This window comes from Lampris incognitus, chromosome 20, assembly GCF_029633865.1.
Source record: "Lampris incognitus isolate fLamInc1 chromosome 20, fLamInc1.hap2, whole genome shotgun sequence".
Lineage (NCBI taxonomy): Eukaryota > Metazoa > Chordata > Actinopteri > Lampriformes > Lampridae > Lampris > Lampris incognitus.
In genome coordinates, this window is record NC_079230.1 from 27,657,772 (window position 1) to 27,673,011 (window position 15,240).

Below are 15,240 nucleotides of genomic sequence, written 5' to 3' on the forward strand. Positions count from 1 at the left end.
CCTCAGAGAATACCCCACCCGTCCAACCCCACCCCACCTCCTCCTCCTTCATCTTCTACCTACGGGGCCACCATAGAGGTCTTGTGCTTTTATATATATATATATATATACTATGCTTTAGTTTAAAACAAGGCTACACAATGCTGTAGATGTGAAGCACAACTGTTGTGTGCAGGATTGTCATCGAGCCCTCTTTCATGTATCAGTAATTGGAAAATTTCCCCAGTCATCTATATATATATATATAAAGCGAGAATGTACGTTTGTATGTTCGCTTAAAACTCCAGAAATACTCATTGTAGAACAAAAAGAAAGGCATCTTTAGAATCAGCACTTTCCAAGGATTGCACAGTTCGAAAAATATTTCAAAAACCAAGTAAAAAAAAAAATTGATTTATTTGTGAAATTGAGTTTATTTTGTGGCGATTTGTGATGGTGGCAGCAGATTTGCAGTGATTAATACATACATTGGCAAAGAAGCTTGATGAACGAATTGAAGATTATGACATATGATAATTTTCGATAATAAGATTCGTTTATTTGACATTCGTTTATCACATGTATCATATCATAAATTAGCCTATATTTCATCATTGCTTATATCGTAACGATCCGGTCGTGTTGGTTGTTTTGGTGAGAACATTTTCCCCGGACAACGCCGGCTACCTCTGCTAGTTAATGACACATCGCTAGATTTCAGAGGAAGAAATTGGCTGTAGCTGTAGACCGTCTTGTAAACTTGTTAAATCACCTATAAAAGTGACGATCATAATACTCACAGTCATAATAAGAATGGGGACAATTTTTTTTGTTGATCTGTCATCATGATCAACTTTCAAAAGAAGGCCTGTTGATGGACGTGAAGAAATGGGAAATCAAATCTGTTGTAAAAAAAACGACGGACGACTTCTTTTCATGCGTCAACTCAACAGAGAAAATGTGAAGCTGTATTTATGTTTAAACATGCTACATTTTCTTTTTTGTTTTGACCCCCCCCCCTTTCTCCCCAATTGTGCCTGGCCAATTACCCCACTCTTCCGAGCCGCCCCGGTTGCTGCTCCACCCCCTCTGCCGATCCGGGGAGGGCTGTAGACTACCAAATGTCTCCTCCGATACATGTGGAGTCACCAGTCGCTTCTTTTCACCTGACAGTGAGGAGTTTCACCAAGGGGACATAGTGCGTGAGAGGATCATACTATTCACCCCCAGTTCCCCCGACCAGCCAGAGCAGGCGCTAGTACAGCCACCAGGGCACGCACCCACATCGGGTTTCCCACCCGCAGACACGGCCAACTGTGTCTGTAGGGACACCCGACCAAGCCGGAGGCAACACGGGGATTCGAACCACCGATCCCCGTGTTGGTAGGCAATGGGATAGACTGCCACGCCACCCGGACGCCCTCATACAACATTTTCAGACAAATCAATTCCGACTTGGTGTGCGGAGGGCTTCGATGTCTGTGAGCTCGCTTGACGAGGTGCTTCACATTAATAGGAAAAGAAAGCCCGAGTCTCTGGTGTGTCATGTAATAATCCTGAAATATGAAGTGTCCAATCGATCTGTGTGGAATCAGGCTCCCGCAGGCCGCCGAGTCGCCCGCCACCCCCTTAAAAAGTCAGTGGAATTTAGTCTCCTGATTATTTTGAAAGAAGGTTCAAACAGATTATTACGGAGTGAATCACTCTTACGGCCTTCTTGGGCTTTGACAAAACACGTTTTATGGGCTTTCGGGCAAGTGCTGTTACAGAGGTTTCTGGTGAAATATGAATCCTTGTTCATTCCCAGTGTAATTTCCTTGCTGCTGTCCCCTCACTTCCCATCCCGGCCACTATCCCGGCCACTATCCCGGCCACTATCCCGGCCACTCTTGTGTGCTGCTGTCCGCTGTGCCGGGAGCCGACATCACCCCGGTCTGTCGTCTGCAGTGTTTCTGTATATTGTATGAATTATTTCTTGATAAATCTTCCAGCTGTGTCTTTCTCTGTCCATTTCCTCAATCACACACACACACACACGCGCACACATGCGCGCACACACAACTGACAGTTTATGCTTCATGTCTACATAGTAAATTCTGTCTGGCGGGAGACAGAAGATGATATATCGAGGGTACGGTCATGAAAGAATGCACGCTCGGGTGTTTGCATGTGAGAACACAGGTTTTTACCGCACATACACACACATGCACGCACACACATACATGCACAAGTGCACAGATAAACCCTGACACACACTCACACCTACCCTGACACATTAACAGACATGGCGGTTGAACATGTGGCATAGATTTGCGAAGAACCACCCCGCAGCATGCCTGGGGGAAACGTATTTCTGCTTTCTCATGATGGAGAGCGTCACTACATACACATCATGTTAGCACAGAAACACACACACACACACACACACACTGAAACATACAAATTCCCACACACTTTAGAACTGATAGTCAGGTTAAAACAGTTAAACACACGCTCGCTGTTGATAGCAGTGCAGGTCAGGTCATGACAGAGAGAGTGCCACCACACACATATCATGGAAGTATTTGCACACACACACACACACACACACACACACACACACACACACACTCACACTCATACACACAGAAAGATACAAATGCCCACACACTTAAAAACGAATAGTCCAAAACAGATAAACACACATTTCCTGCAAAGTGCACCACAAGTCAGGTCTGTACAGAGTCAGCACACACATCATGGAAGCACACACGCACGCACACACACACACAAATGTATATACACACACGTACACACACACCTCAAATAGCGCGGAAGGACAGAGAGAAAGTCATCATACACATATTATGGAAGCACACACACACACACACACACACAAACACAGAAATATACACATGCCCACACACTTCAGAACTGATTGGTAGGTTGAAACAGTGAAACACACGCTCACCACAAAGAGCACTGCAGGTCAGGCGAAAAAAGGGCCAGCGTGAAGGTTTTCCTGCACCAACCTCCGGCCGGCCCGCGGTGACTCACTCCCAATCAACCAGCTAGCTCCTCCATTAAAACTCCTCCCTACCCCTCAGCCACCGGAAGCTCTCCACTTCACAGACCCTCCCTTTTTCTTCATCAGTGACCGCCATCCCTCCTGGTGTGGGAGAGGTGTTTGCTGTGGGGGTGTGTGGCGGTTGAGCGGCAGAAGGTCATTAGCTCTTTGCTGCAGCTCCAGAGAGACGAGCTGGCCGTGCCGTTGCTGCTGGGCGGTGTGCGCCGGTGCACATCTGCACAGCTGTGCAACAGGATGGCTTTGGCTTTGGCCCGAGAGGATACGGAGATATTTTTCAAGCGATTGAAGTCTCCTGTGCTGACTTTGTAGACATCCCTCCGGCCTCCGGGGGATTTTTCTCTCTGCGTAGCTCCAAACGGCGGAAGCCAATGAAACGAGAGAGCGAGAGAGAGAAAGTTATCCATCCGTCATCAGGAACGGCTGGAAGTGAAAGCCACAGTAAGCAGAACCAGCGATTGCATAAAAAGCCTTGTCTATAAGAGTCCTGCGGTCGAGTCCTTCTTAGCTTCGTTTCCGACGATATTTTTGTTTTTACTGTGCCAGTTTGTGATTTGCAGCCACTTAAAAAAATGGCTTGAATGCTGGTGAGTACAGCAGGCCGAGCGAGATCAAAAAACGCGAGGGTAAGAAAATATAAAACACAGGAAACAAGCCGAGGTCCCTCCAAGAGCTTTCTCTGCTCTTCCACGAGACCCATATTTAGCCTTTACTGACCCAATTAAACCAGCTCTAAACATCGATATATCACCATGCAGGAGGACCAAGGTAGTGTTTGAGATCTGACAACTGTCAGCAATGAACGGTACCTCAGTCACTTCAAGTTTTGGTCTATGGTGGCTTCTCAGGACATATAACACATTCTCAATGAAATCTCATCAAGCTTCTCTCTCTCTCTCTCTCTCTCTCTCTCTCTCTCTCTCTCTCTCTCTCTCTCTCTCTCTCTCTCTCTCTCTCTCTCTCTGTCTCTCTCGCCCCCTGCAGAGGTGCGCTGCCCTCCCATAGCCCCCCTTAAAAACGTGCTGCTGTCGCCCCCTGCCTGCGGGAAAAGGGAGCTGTCGCTGGGCGCCGTGTGCACGTTCGCCTGTCGCCAAGGTCACAGTCTGCAGGGAGACAGGAGGGCGGCGTGTCTGGCCTCCGGCAACTGGAGCGCCAGTACCCAGGAGGCCACCTGCAAAGGTAACACCGTTAACTTTAAGTTTCCTCAGTTAGCGGACCCTTTCATCCAAAATGACTTCAAAGTGGGTCAGCAGGTAACAGTGTTACCAAATGACGTCTCAGCATGTGAAATAGCAATCACATCACAGCACAGCAGTACTATGTGAAGTAATGTAGTAGTGAACTGACGACTACACAGTAATCATATCACATCGTAGTACCCGTCATGCTGAGTACGTTTAGTGTAAGCATGTCTTAGATTATCAATCAGAATCAGAGTCAGAATACTTTATTCCTCCCCGAGGGGAGGTTGGGTAAAATACCGGATATCAGGAAGTGGTTAACGGGAAAATCAAAGTACAAAGTAGATTTACATTGACACATATCAGTATAACAGACATAGTATAAGTATATAAAGTGTAGGACACAATAGTAGAGACCGATTAGACAGGCATCTAACTAATGAGACATTAATAATAGTAATAATAATAATAGCCAACACACTAATGGTAGTATTAGATGAGTCACATTAGCTGTAAAGTGCCACTAGAGAGGATGAAGGTAAGAATGAAAGAGGAAATATTTTTTATGTCTGTTTCTATGTTTGTGTTTGTATGTGTGATGTGTGTGTGTGTGTGTGTGTGTGTGTGTGAGGGGGTAGGTATATCGAAATCTGTCTTCCTGTTTGGCCCCATCAACGGGGAGGTCAGGTGATTCCGAATAGTTGATTAGGATCTGGTGCCTTGCTCCAGGGTGCCTGAACCGTGTTTACTGACATGGTGGGTAACAGACGCCAGGTCAGAATCGAGCTGCACTCCCCCCTGGTGGAGCGGCCATCTTCCTTTGAAGCCAGAAGAGTGGTTTTGATTTGGCTGAGTCGATAGCATTCAATAAACACAGAGCGTACCACTGAAGTGAATATTAATACACATGATGATGATGATGGTTATCATAAACTTTATTTATAAAATGTGTTTCACAGAAATGAATGCAACACATTGTGCTTGACTTAAGAGGAGGCGAAATTCCCTGCCAGCAGGATTGATGCCGGTTGTGTGTGTGTGTGTGTGTGGATGCGTGGGTGTGTGTGTCTGTGTCGCTCACTGGTGTGCAAAGGAGAGACAGAGATGCAGACAGGGAATAAAAAAAAAAAAACTTCAGGAAACTTGGAGAAAGGACGAGTTTTCCATTCCATGTCCGTCCATCTTGCTTTGTGAATGGTGGGATGGTGTTAGTCGCAGCTCTGAAGCAGGTCAGTAACTCAAACCATACCCGACCTCTCTCTCCCGTCCGCCCTGCTGGGGCTCTGGAGAGCCGCTTAATGGAGCGCAGCCCTGCAGAGCAGCTGCCTGGCAGGTGAAACAGGTGGCACCGCCGCGCGGCACCGCCCCGCTCGCCTTTAATGTCCTCATCCCGCCATTCAGCTCCTCCCTCCCGCCACCAGCACGCCAAATCCCCCACCCTCCCCACTGCCCCATCTGTCTCTCCATCACTTCCTTGTGTGAAGCGGTGGCTAATCAGGGAGGAAGAGGAGGGGAGCCGTAAAGATTAAAACAAATGGAGAGAGAGAGAGAGAGAGCGAGAGAGAGAGAGAGAGAGAGAGAGAGAGAGAGAGATCTGGACAGCGAAACGAGAGGAGGATGAGTCATTGTTAGGTGCTTTTTCGTAATGGATGGCATGAAACACGGTTTGATTCTTCCAAGCAGTCTTGGAGTGAGGGAGGAGGAGGATGGGACACAGAGAGAGAGAGAGAGAGAGAGAAACTGAATTCTGAAACGGATCTGTATTTCACAAGAAACACATTTCCTACAATATCAAACATTCACTGCTTTATTTTAACTCGTCCAAAAAGAAGAGTTCCTCTTTCATCACAGAACTCCACATCCATTCAGAGAGAGAGATGGGGAGAGACAGACACAGAGAGAGACAGACAGACAGACAGACAGAGACAGACAGATAGAGAGACAGACAGACAGACAGAGAGAGAGACAGACAGACAGACAGACAGACTGATGGAGAGAGACAGACAAAGAGAGAGACAAACGGATAGAGACAGAGAGACAGACAGACAGATGGAGAGAGATGCAGAGAGAGATAGACAGAGAGAGAGACAGACAGACAGACAGATGGAGAGAGAGACAGATGGATAGAGACAGAGAGAGAGAGTAAGAGAGACAGACAGACAGAGAGTGAGAGACAGACAGAGAGACAGACAGACAGCGAGTGAGAGAGACAGCGAGAGACAGACAGAGTGAGAGAGAGACAGACAGAGAGTGAGCGAGAGAGAGAGCAAGAGAGAGAGGTAGACCAGACCAACAGACCAATACAAACCAATTGACAAGACCAGTACACATTGATAAAACAGACAGAAAGTGATGGAAAGACAAACTTCAGATCAGCTGTCTTTCTGTAAACTAGATATGGTAGTATCTTCATCTAAATGTAATAGTATATTCATCTAAATGTAGCAGTAGTCATAGTATATTTGTCTAAATCTAGTAGTAGTAGTATATTTGTCTAAATGTAGTAGTATATTCATCGAAATATATTATTATATTTATCTAAAAGATGATCGACCCAGATGGAGAGAACATGGCTGAAGAAAAGAAAGACAGGCCTAAAAGAGAGACAGGTGTAGGGAGTCGAGAGTTATGTAAACGTGAAAAAGGGATAATTAAAGTGCTTTCCGATGCCGAATTACACCCACGGTGAAATATTCTCCCATTATTTGTAAAGGCGGACAAAGCCGACCTGGACCTGGTGTGTGTGTGTGTGTGTGTGTGTGTGTGTTTAGTACAGACGGTTCATTAGGTCCAGCTGTGAGCAGCTCTCTTACACAACAGGCAAGACCCCCGTCCAGCAATGAGAGATGCAAACCTTGAAGGCTTCCCGCACGCTAGAGTCTGGAACGCATCTGATGAACCGGGCCGTGCTGGCCCGCCTTGCTCTGATCATGTTGCTCTTGGCTGGACACAAATTGGCTTTTTCCTCCACAAGTGCAGCGGCTGGTGATTCAGTCGCCATCTTTGCCAAGTCACCAACTGTAGAGATGGAGATGAAGTTTTAAGTGCTACTTGGGTACCACTTTACGATAAAGCGTACTTCATAAAGGCTTCATAAAAGCTTTATAAGTGGTTACTAACTACTTTGTTCATGGTTATTAGCTAATTTATGAATGTGTCATATCAGTAACAACATGTTGCAACACGTTGCTAAAACACTTTGGGTTGCCATGTTAGTCTCTTACAGAGAGTCTCTGTGGAGGGCGTCCGGGTTGTGTGGCGGTCTATTCCGTTGCCTACCAACACAGGGCTCGCCAGTTCGAATCCCCGTGTTACCTCCGGCTTGGTCGGGCATCCCTACAGACACAATTGGCCGTGTCTGCAGGTGGAAAGCTGGATGTGGGTATGTGTCCTGGTCGCTGCACCAGCACCTCCTCTGGTTGGTTGGGGCACCTGTTTGAGGGGGGGGGGGCTGGAGGGAATAGCGTGATCCTCCCATGCGCTACGTCCCCCTGGTGAAACTCCTCACTGTCAGGTGAAAAGAAGCGACGGGCGACTCCACATGGATGGGAGGAGGCATGTGGTAGTCTGCAGCCCTCCCCGGATTGGCAGAGGGGGTGGAGCAGCGACCGGGACAGCTCAGAGAGCGGGGTGATTGGCCTGATACAATTGGGGAGAAAAGGAGGGGGGGGGGGATTTAGTAGTCATACCAGGTCTGTGAATGTTCTCCTTCATCCAGGTCATGGTTATCCAAAGGAGTTGAATCAAGTGCAACTGGACTTGGTATATATCCGTGAAGACGTTTCGCCTCTCATCCAAGAGGCTTCATCGGTTCGTGCCTTTCTGACTAGACCAAGCTAGTCTGACTGGCTGGTGATGAGACTCAGAATTTATCCTCTAGGAGTCGTTGTCAGAGCTATTGATATGCGTGGCTCTAAGTTGCACTTGATTCAACTCCTTTGGAGTAGTCATACCAGTTTATCAAAAATAGGAAAATATCCCCGTTCGGGCTTAGTTTCCATCAGCTTCTGGTTTTGTGGAATGAGCCCGCTAGTCTGATGCCCCTGAGGCTGGTAATGGTTAAATTCCTTGCTTATATCTGGACAGGTGTGGCAATAAACCTTATTAACTGCTGGGCCACACAGCGTCCATGACTCCATCCCATAATCTCCCATCCTGACTATCAGGCCAGAAAATGGCGTTGATCTGAGATGGGGTCGGTCTTTGCATGAGACGGATTGTTTTGACAGTGAGACAGAGCGAGCCGCTCACGTTGGTGTCCCCTTCTATCCTTTAACCTACGACCTCCGCTGTCGCGGGCCGACGTTGAGGTAATGGATGACGGGAGATAAAGGCCGGCTTTGACCAGCTACGAGGCCGCACTTAGAGGAAACCTCAGCTGAAGCGGTCTGTTTGGAATGTCAGTGCCGCTGTCTCTATCTTTGATTCACTAATGAGAATTAATGAGACTCTGACGTGTTGTGATTGTTGAGGTCGGATGTCAAATGACATCACGGCAGCAGAGATAACCAAGAGCAGGCCGCTGTTAGCATCTATCTGGGCTGGGAAAGTGAGCATGAGGGGTATGTACACGTGTGTGTGTGTGTGTGTGTGTGTGTGTGTGTGTGTGTGTGTGTGTGTTCCATGTTCTACTCTGCTGGGTTTGCTGTCTCACATCCAGTCGTTCTCCATTTTCCTCCTCAAGTCATCGGTCTCGTTCTCTGATGACTGTTTCCTCCGCCACTCCAGACTCGGAGCCGCCGTGGATCCAGTGTCCCCCCGATGTCATGGCAGAGACGGACGAACGACGCAGCACCGCCAGCGTCGGCTGGAACGCCCCCACCGCCACAGACAACTCTAGAGAGGAGGTGGGTCTTGTCGCAGTAGATAGACAGACATACAGATGGGAAGACAGACAGGCACAGCAGATAGACAGTGGTGATGCGCAGGTCTCATAGAGCTCTCATAACGTTTATCAGATATGTACAATTTATAGAGAAAGTAGTTCCACTTATCAGATTATAATGATCAGGCTATCCACCCTTCTCTGATGACACATCCCTCCATTCATCCATCTAGCCATCCATCCATCCATCCATCCGTTCATTCCTTTAGCTGTTACCCATCCAGCCGTGCATCCAGCTGCCCAACAATCAATCACCTAGCATCGATCAGTCTGTACATCCATCTCGTTTGATTTCAAGATTTAATTAATGTCATTTCATTGCGTACCTGTATACATAAATAAAAATGAAATGCCGTTTCTCCCGGCCCACAGCAGTGCAACGCTAACGATAAAAAGATATATATCCAAAAATTCCCTAAAAAACGATACCGCAGCGTCCGGGTGGTGTGGCGGTCTATTCCGTTGCCCACCAACATGGCGATTGGCGGTTCGAATCCCTGTGTTACCTCCGGGTTGGTCGGGCGTCCCTACAGACCCAATTGGGCGTGTCTGCGGGTGGGAAGCCGAATGTGGGTATGAGTCCTGGTCGCTGCACTAGCGCCTCCTCTGGTCAGTCGGGGTGCCTGTTCGGGGGGGGGGGGGACTGGGAGGAATAGCGTGATCCTCCCACATGCTACGTCCCCCTTGTGAAACTCCTCACTGTCAGGCAAAAAGAAGCGGCCGGCGACTCCACATGTACGGGAGGAGGCATGTGGTAGTCTGCAGCCCTCCCTGGATTGGCAAAGGGAGGTGGAACAGTGACCGGGACGGCTCGGCAGAGTGGGGTAATTGGCCAAGTGCGGTTGGGGAGGAAAAGGAGGGAAAAAACCCACAAAAAAAAGGATACCACTAAAAACAAAAACAGAGGGAACAAAACAAAAAAGCACAAACGGTTAACAACAAAGTCCATTAAAGTGCCACTTCGGTTCAGTGTTGACAGCTGGTGTCTGTCAAGAGTGACCAGCACTGGTGGGGGGGGGGGGATGACCGTGGGGGGGGGGCACAGTTTGTTAATGATCCTGACTGCTTGTGGGTAGAAGCTGTGTAGCATTCTGCTGGATGTAGCACAGATGCTCCTGCACCTCTCCCCAGACGGCAGGAGAGGAAACAGGTTGTGAGGAGGGTGGTGGGGGCCCTTAATGATGCTGGAGGCTTTGCCAACACAGCATTGATGGTAACTCTCCAACAGGGAGGGGAGAGGGGCACAAATGAGCTTGCTAGCTGTCTTCACTCTTCTGTTCATCTGGTGTTGTTCGGTGGCTTTGCAGTTACCGAACCAGGAAGTGAGACCATAGGTTAGAACACTTTCAGTGGCGCCCCTGTAGAAAGTGGTGAGGGATGGAATGGGGAGGTTCGCCCTTTCAAGTCTCTGGAGGGGATGGAGCCGCTGTTGGGCCTTTTTAACAATGGCCAAGGTGTTACTGGTTGAGGTCAGGTCGTCCATCCATTCCACGATCCATCCATTCCTATACCTGTTATCCATCCATCCATTATCCCTCTATCTGGTATCCATTCAGCCGTCTGTCCAAAATCAACCATCCAACATTGATCAGTCTATCACTCATCTCTTTTCATCTGTCCATCCATCTGCCTGCCCGTCTATCAACCACAAAACATCACTCATATATATCCATCTCTGTTCATCCATCCATCCATCCACCCACCAATCTGTTATCATCCAATTAGCCATCTATATCACATATCCATCTTTTCTTCAGTCATTCATCCCTGCACCCATCTCCCATCTATTATTCCATCTTTACAACCCTCCTTTCATGGACTATCCCTCCCTCCATTTTTGATTTATCAATCAACGTACCTTTACTTCTGGATTTCCTGCAGTCATGTCTACGGTACTGCACCACTGTCTGATGTCATCAGTCTGTCTGATGTCATCAGCGCTGGTTTTCACTGAATTCATCTCAACGAACGAATGTCCGCCGTCAAGTTCAACCAGCACACAGATTAACAGAAGCTTGATTCCTCCCTCTCCGAGCTTAGTTTTCTCTCAGTTCATCTTAACATCCTCCTCTCTCACTGCATTCAGGTGGTGGTGCAGATGAAGCCGATGTACAGCCCACCTCAACTGTTTCCCATTGGGACGGAGACCATTACCTACATAGCTACTGACCGCAGCGGAAACCAGGCAAACTGCTCCTTCACTGTAACTGTCATAGGTAAGCTGCTCCGCTTTAAAGGGAAAATAACCCCGTGGTAAGGAAGACAGATTATGATATAATGTAGTGATTCATGCAAATGACTTGAAATAAGAAGCTCTTAGAACTCAGATCTGTGTCTCTGAAAAACATGAGGAGGACCAGAATGTCCTCATCATGGAGGAGTCCATGTAAACTATGTAAAGATGTCAGAGAAATCCCCTGCAGGTTATTCCCCCCTCCCCTTTTTCTCCCCAATTGCATCCGCCAAATTACCCCACTCTTCCACGCCGTCCCGTTTGCCGTTTCACCCCGTCTGCCGATTCGGGGAGGGCTGCAGACTTCCACGTGTCTCCTCCGGTACATGTGGAGTCGCCAGCCGCTTCTTTTCACCTGACAGTGAGGAGTTTCGCCGGGGGAACATAGCGTGTGGGAGGATCACGCTATTCCCCCCAGTTCCCCCTCCCCGGTCCGAACAGGCACCCCAACCGGCCAGAGGAGGCACTAGTAGACATACCCACTTCCGGCTTCCCACCCACAGACACGGCCAATTGTGTCTGTAGGGACGCCCAACCAAGCCGGAGGTAACGTGGGGATTCAAACCGGCGATCCCCATGTTGGTAGGCAATGGAATAAACTGCCACGCTGCCTGGACGCCCTCTCCCCCGCAGGTTTTGTGTAAATGCTGTGACGTCACATCGGGTCAGCACACGGCCAGTGAGACTGGGAGCACTGGGGTTGCAGCTGTACTGAAGAGTGAAATCGGTGGAGTTTCTCAGCGTTGACTGTATGTGACGTCACGCATCGCTCTTCCAGCAGATTGCCTGGCGCCCCCTAGTGGCATTACAGCAGACAGAGAAACACTTGCTATCATTAGATAGTCAAACACACCTGAAACCTTTCATATTTATGAGCTCTCAGTATTACAGACGATACCAACCCATGTAGTATGTATGACATGTACTGCTTTTAAGAACCAGCAGGGGCAGTAGATTGAGGTGTCGCAGTAACAGGAGTGTGAATAAGTGGGAAAGAGACAGGTGAGGGTGGATCGACTCACACTTCCGGTCCTTAGCTAACACGTTGCGTCTCAGGGCGTCACAGCCGAGTCACCATGTCAGGATTCGGTGTGTCGTTTCGGGACACACAACAGACACTTCAGCACTGGCGGAGATCAAACCCCACCACCTCTCCACTGCAGCTCTGCTTCTGTAATCGCCTCGAAAGCGGGTGTTAATCAGCCCATTCAGAACGCCGGGTCGGGCCCGTCGGACTCGGCAGGTGCCACACGGGGTTAAACTGCAAGGAGCGAAAGAAGCAGGCGTGTCCCGTGTCAGCCGTTGGGTAACCCAAGCCGGCGGGCGGAGGGGTTGGAGTTCTCCACCGTGGTAGCTGTGAACATTTCCATATGTTATTCTGCCGCTGGAACGCTGCGGCTTTGTTTTATTGGAGACATGTGTTTCCCCGCTGCCCTCTGACACTCGTCTAAGAAGTGGGAACACAACTCGCCTCGGGTAGTTGAAACGGTGGCCCTGCGATTTCATGACCTTTTTTTGGGGGGGGGGGTGTACCCCCGAGTTTGGTACCCCTTAAAGGTTTATGATTAATGCCTCGTGTGGGCGTTTAAAGAGAAAGGTGCTGAATGTATTTCTAGTGTTTGTGCGTTGTGAATGACATCTCTGCCCCTAACGCCTCCGTGCCCCTCCTAGATACGGAGCCCCCCGTGATTGACAGGTGCCGGTCGCCGCCCATGTTCCAGGCCACGGACACGGAGACGGCAGTCGTTTGGGAGGTGCCTCAGTTTTCCGACAACTCAGGTATGTCTGACCATCGCTCCCAGAGGACTCCCTCTGTTCCACTCCTCCTCCTCCTCCACACACCCTCCTCCTCCTCCTCCTCACACCCTCCTCCATCTGCAGATGATGGTTAAACAGGGTCTTTTCCGTGAGGTGACTGGAAAAAAGGAGATCAGAAGAGGGGTGTGTGTGTGTGTGTGTGTGTGTATGTGTGTGTGTGTGCACGCGCACATGTTGTATATGTTAGCCCATGCACCGTGTGTCGATACAGTACGTGTATGTGAGTGTGAACTCGTGTGTGCATGTGTGAGTGTCGATGAGAAACATCTGGAAGTGTGTGGGTCTGTGTGCATGCACAGTGCACCATCTGTGTGTATTTATCCGTATGAGTGCATGGGACAGAGATGAGAGGCCGTAGAGCGTGTCTTTGTGGTCAGGGTGCAGAATAGCGGACAGCAGGTGTGTTGTTGTGCGGTACTAACAGTCGGTCGTTTCCGTCCTGCGACACCTGAGCGAGGCAGGTGTTTGCAGGGCGGGGAGTGTGCTCTGTGGAAAAAAGGACACATTCCAGCTCAGCCCTCATTCTGTCCACAACGTCTTTAATTACGCGAGACTCGGACCGAAACGAGCACTTCGTTTTCCATGTCTGTTTCCACCGCTGTCTCATGCTGGGCTGACGCCACCAGCCTCGCCATCCTAGTCGGCGTTGGTTCGTTTCGCTCCTCATCAGAACCGGCCTTTCCGGTGCAGATTGGCTCCGCGATGACGACTAACAGCCATCCATCCATCCATCCATCCGTCACCCTGCTGTCAGGGTGGCGGGGATGCTGGAGCCGGTCCCAGCAGTCACTGAGCAGCAGCCCTGCTGTGTGATGTGAAATGTTGCTGCTGGTTTGTTCCGCCCAGCTTGGGTGGTAAATGATACCCAACCAGCCCTCTGCAAGGCCGTAGCCCACAACCATCAGCATGTAATTCACCAGCCATGGTTACACACACACACACAGTAACAGAAGACAGATGTATGGATTTCATGCAGAGAGGCATGGACACACAGGCACACACACACACACACACACACAAGATAAAATCACTTGCAAAAATGCTTAGATCTCTGGTTCTGCATCTTATGTAGATTCATGATGCAGATCAATACTCTTATCTTACACAAACTCTGCCCCTCTTATTACTAACCCGTGGAAATGGAGGAGCACCGTATCTAACACACACACACACACACACACACACACACACACACACACACACACACACACACACACAATGTAATAACAGAGCACTGTGGCTGGTCTGGGGCCACACCACGTCAGTCCAGTGCTGTTCTGACGTCAATGTTTTGTTTTTCCAGGGCCCACACCCTGATGCTGACGCTATATATAGCAAGACACACACACACATACACACACACAACCCCTCCACACACAGAGGCTGTGTATGTATATATACCTCCACACACACAGGCTCTGTGTGTGTGAGTGTGTGTGTGTGTGTGTGTGGGTGTGTGAGACTCCAGACGTTTGTCATTGCTGTTGGAATGGTGTATGGCGTTGCTACTGTATGTGTTTATAAGTGAGGTGGGGAGACGGTTGAACAGATGGAGGGAAGAATCAGATATGGACGCGCACTCTTTTTCCCACCTCTGTCTCACTCTCTTAAGCAGTCCTCCTTTCTGTCTTTCTCTCTTCCTTTGTTTCTGTATGTGTACCTGTTACAGATTTGACTAACTCTCCTGTTGAATGAAGCCTTTATGACAATGTTTTGACAGTGTTCAGTCACTCCCCCCCCACACACACACATACATACACATTCTCTCTCTCATACATGTATACACTCACACGAACACACATACACGCTCTCTCTCTGTCTCTCTCTCTCTCTGTCTGCCCTCTCTCTCTCTGCCCTCTCTCTCTCTGTCCTCTCTCTCTCTGTCCTCTCTCTCTCTGTCTCTCGCTCTCTGTCCTCTCTCTCTCAAATCAATTCAGTTCAATTCAATATGCGCTTTATTGGCATGACATATGTTTGTGTACATATCGCCAAAGCATGTAAAACAACAACAACACAATACAACAATGATTATAATAATAACAGCAACAACAATAATGATTATGATATCAATAACAACAGT

General features: G+C 48.8%; 1 protein-coding gene across 1 annotated transcript in view; it reads left to right on the plus strand.

Moving 5' to 3' along the window:
* Positions 1 to 15,240, plus strand: part of svep1 (sushi, von Willebrand factor type A, EGF and pentraxin domain containing 1) — a 164,898-nt gene that overhangs the window by 73,999 nt on the left and 75,659 nt on the right. The window contains 4 exon segments of the mRNA XM_056300497.1: positions 4,028 to 4,222; positions 8,953 to 9,071; positions 11,196 to 11,325; positions 13,014 to 13,121. Coding sequence (XP_056156472.1) covers positions 4,028 to 4,222; positions 8,953 to 9,071; positions 11,196 to 11,325; positions 13,014 to 13,121 — 552 coding nt within the window.